The 3,127-nt window shown below is 39.5% G+C and overlaps 1 protein-coding gene across 1 annotated transcript in view; it reads left to right on the top strand.

Annotated features, from left to right (window-relative positions):
* The first annotated feature begins 1,043 nt into the window (after nt 1-1,043).
* The window catches only part of slc35f4 (solute carrier family 35 member F4), a 209,777-nt gene continuing 207,693 nt past the window's right edge, over nt 1,044-3,127 (top strand). The window contains exon 1 of the mRNA XM_043697745.1: nt 1,044-1,093. Coding sequence (XP_043553680.1) covers nt 1,055-1,093 — 39 coding nt within the window. The 5' untranslated portion in view covers nt 1,044-1,054. The remainder of the gene's footprint in view (nt 1,094-3,127) is intronic.

Here is a 3,127-nt window from a genome sequence, read left to right as displayed (position 1 = left end):
TAGTGGCTTTATCACTAGCCTATTAATCCAGACACCCCAGAAATGATCTGGAGACCCGCGTTCAAATCCTGCAGCAGCCCATGGTCGAATTGGGATTCAATTAAAAATCTGGAACTACGAATCTAATGATGATTATGAAGCTGGTGTCAGTTGTCAGGTGAAACCCACCTGGTCCACTAATGTCCTTGATGGAAGGAAACTACCATCCTTACCTAGTCTTGCCTACATGTGATTCTAGACCCATGGCAACATGGTTGACTCTTCACTGCCTTGTGGTCAGTTAGGCATGGGCAATAAACACTGGCCTAGCCAGCGATGCCTAATAAAGAATTTTCCAGTTAGTAGCACTTCCCCGATACCTGTAAGTTTCCAAGTTTCTCCCTCCCTTTCATTTCTTGCTTTGATTCAAACAGACCTTCATTAGACACGAAAACTGGTTGGAGGACAGAGAATCGGAATAAACAATGAATTTAGATGGGCAAGTTGTTATTAGTGGAATGCTGTAAGCTGGGGCTTCAGTTATTGCCAAACTTTATCAATGACTTAGACAATGCGATCAGTATAGTATATACAGGTCTGGTGATAATGCAAAACGCAGGAGGAAAAGGATACACCTGATGGAATTTTATGAAATCTGCATGTACCAGATGGCGTTTGTGGAGGATGGCGGGGGATCATAGTCTCATAGTCACACAGCATGGAAACAGTTTGTGGTAGAGATTTGGGGTTGTGAGAGTGGGATGGGATGGAGTGGAGTAGGGGAGGTCACTTGCAGCTGGTCAGCCATGGCATTAGCACACCCCTGCTTGCAGTTTTCTCTGACAATCGCAGAGTGTGGATGTGATGTTGACCTGTATTCTGAAGGGATTGTATTGAAAGAAAACAGGCAGCAGTCAGAATGTCTGCAAGCAAGCTTTGCTGTGACAATTTCTGCAAGTGAAATATTAGGTGGCCAGTGTGGGAAAGCTGCTTGTTCCACCAATCCTGGTTTCCCGACTCTCCTCTCCAGATCAGGTCAGAGTTATGCAGAACCTTAAGGATGTATTGTTTCCTCATGAGGGGGAGAAAGAAACCAGTTACCCTGACACAAAAGGTAGAGTTTTAAGTGCTAGTCCCTTAATAAAGCTGTGTTTAACTGCTGTGTTTTCAAATACCGCACATGTGACGTAAGACAAGGTGCCAGAAAATAATGATTCCAGAAATTACTTTTGTTAGTAATTTTTTGATGGCATGGTGGATTGCCTCAAAATTGATGAAAGGATTAATTTGTACTGTACAGTTCAGTGATCATGAATAAGCTATTCAGGGAGTGGAATTCTTCATAATATATATGTATGGTGGTATTGCACAGGATGTAATAGAATGTGATACACTTTAGAAATTCAGTCACTGTAAAATTATTCAGCCTCTGTTGGTCGCGTTTGAAAACTGGGATGAAATTACTCAGGTAAATGAATCATCAGGCGCTTGTTTTATTCATCTGTGGACAGCTGGTTGTTCATTGGTCTAGATGGCTTAATGGCACCTGAAATGATTCCCAAAACATAAAGAGTCTGAAACAAGAACAGAAGGTGTCAGAGAAACTCAACAGGTCTGGCAGCACCTGTTTACAGAGAAACAGAGTTAACATTTTGAGCAATATGACTGTTCTTCAGACCTTCTGAACTCTGGTCCTCTCCCTGCAGTTGGGGCCATGTCTATTGAGTTTTTCTCACAATTTTTGTTTATATTTCAGACATCCAGCATTCACAGTATTTTACTTATTCATCCACAGACATAGCTTATCTGACATAAGGGGGTTTACATTTGATCCTGGTATGCACTTTGAGCTCATATAGAACTCCTCTAATGTCGCCTGACATCTCAACCATGGTTTTGTTCTTCTTTCGTCTGAAACCATTGCCATTGAAGAGTATTATGGGAAAACCCATTAAGGCTGTTGTGACCAAGATACTGCAGCAAGTAACAATTGGTACATAAAAATGAAGTGAAAATAACACAGATAAAACAACAAGGCTAAATATTCAAAAAGGTTTGCAATCTTTTTTTCTGGGTCTTAACAGAGATCTTTCTAAAGCATAGCATTTAACAATTGTAGATGTCCACTTTGGTGAATGATGAAAATGTCATTACACAGTCTGTTAAGTGAACGTTAACCTTGTTTGCATGCTTCAGCTCACACCCCAGTAGCCACTTCACAGGCCCATCATAATTACCCTTGCAAGCAGCAATGAACAATTAGCAGAGACAGTATCCTTGATTTTACCTAATTTTCCAGTTGGTAACATCTATTTAAAACACAAAAAGTAGTTTTAACAATAAGAACAATCAAAGTGCAAGAGAAATTTAACATGGAGCACACTCATGGGTCCCCAAGTTCATCTCAGTTAAATTGCATGTTTAATATTTTTAATTACAAAAGCAATTTGAGATAAATGAGCACTGAATATGAGAAATAGACTGCTATTCCACAGATGTATTATGAATCTGAACAAACCCCTTATGCAGCTATTATGGGAACAGCTGGAGAGTTGGGTTTAATGAATCACATGCTACCTTGCTAGTAGGACAGTGAGTGATTTAGACGAATTGCAAATAAATTTCCTTCTTCAAATTATTAAATATTGCTTGCTTCTCCATAAAGAGTGCATCCATGCCTCAGGTAGGGCTCAATCACTTGAACAAACAATTAAAAATATCAACTTCAAAGTGAGGAGCCATTTCAAAAGTTTTTTTTGCCGTAGCAGTCTATGAATATAATTTAAGATGCTGTCATATTTCTTAAAATCCCTTATCCTGTCAATGTTGGAAACATTTACAATGTTGAAAATGTGTTGCTGGAAAAGCGCAGCAGGTCAGGCAGCATAACAAACAATTAAAAATATCAACTTCAAAGTGAGGAGCCATTTCAAAAGTTTTTTTTGCCGTAGCAGTCTATGAATATAATTTAAGATGCTGTCATATTTCTTAAAATCCCTTATCCTGTCAATGTTGGAAACATTTACAATGTTGAAAATGTGTTGCTGGAAAAGCGCAGCAGGTCAGGCAGCATACAGAGAACAGGAGAATCAACGTTTCAGGCATAGGCCCTTCTTCAGGAATGAGGAAAGTGTGTCCAGCAGGCTAA

This window comes from Chiloscyllium plagiosum, chromosome 10 (assembly GCF_004010195.1).
Source record: "Chiloscyllium plagiosum isolate BGI_BamShark_2017 chromosome 10, ASM401019v2, whole genome shotgun sequence".
Lineage (NCBI taxonomy): Eukaryota > Metazoa > Chordata > Chondrichthyes > Orectolobiformes > Hemiscylliidae > Chiloscyllium > Chiloscyllium plagiosum.
The sequence above is the reverse complement of the archived record's forward strand: the minus strand, read 5'-3'. Positions and strand labels throughout refer to the sequence as shown.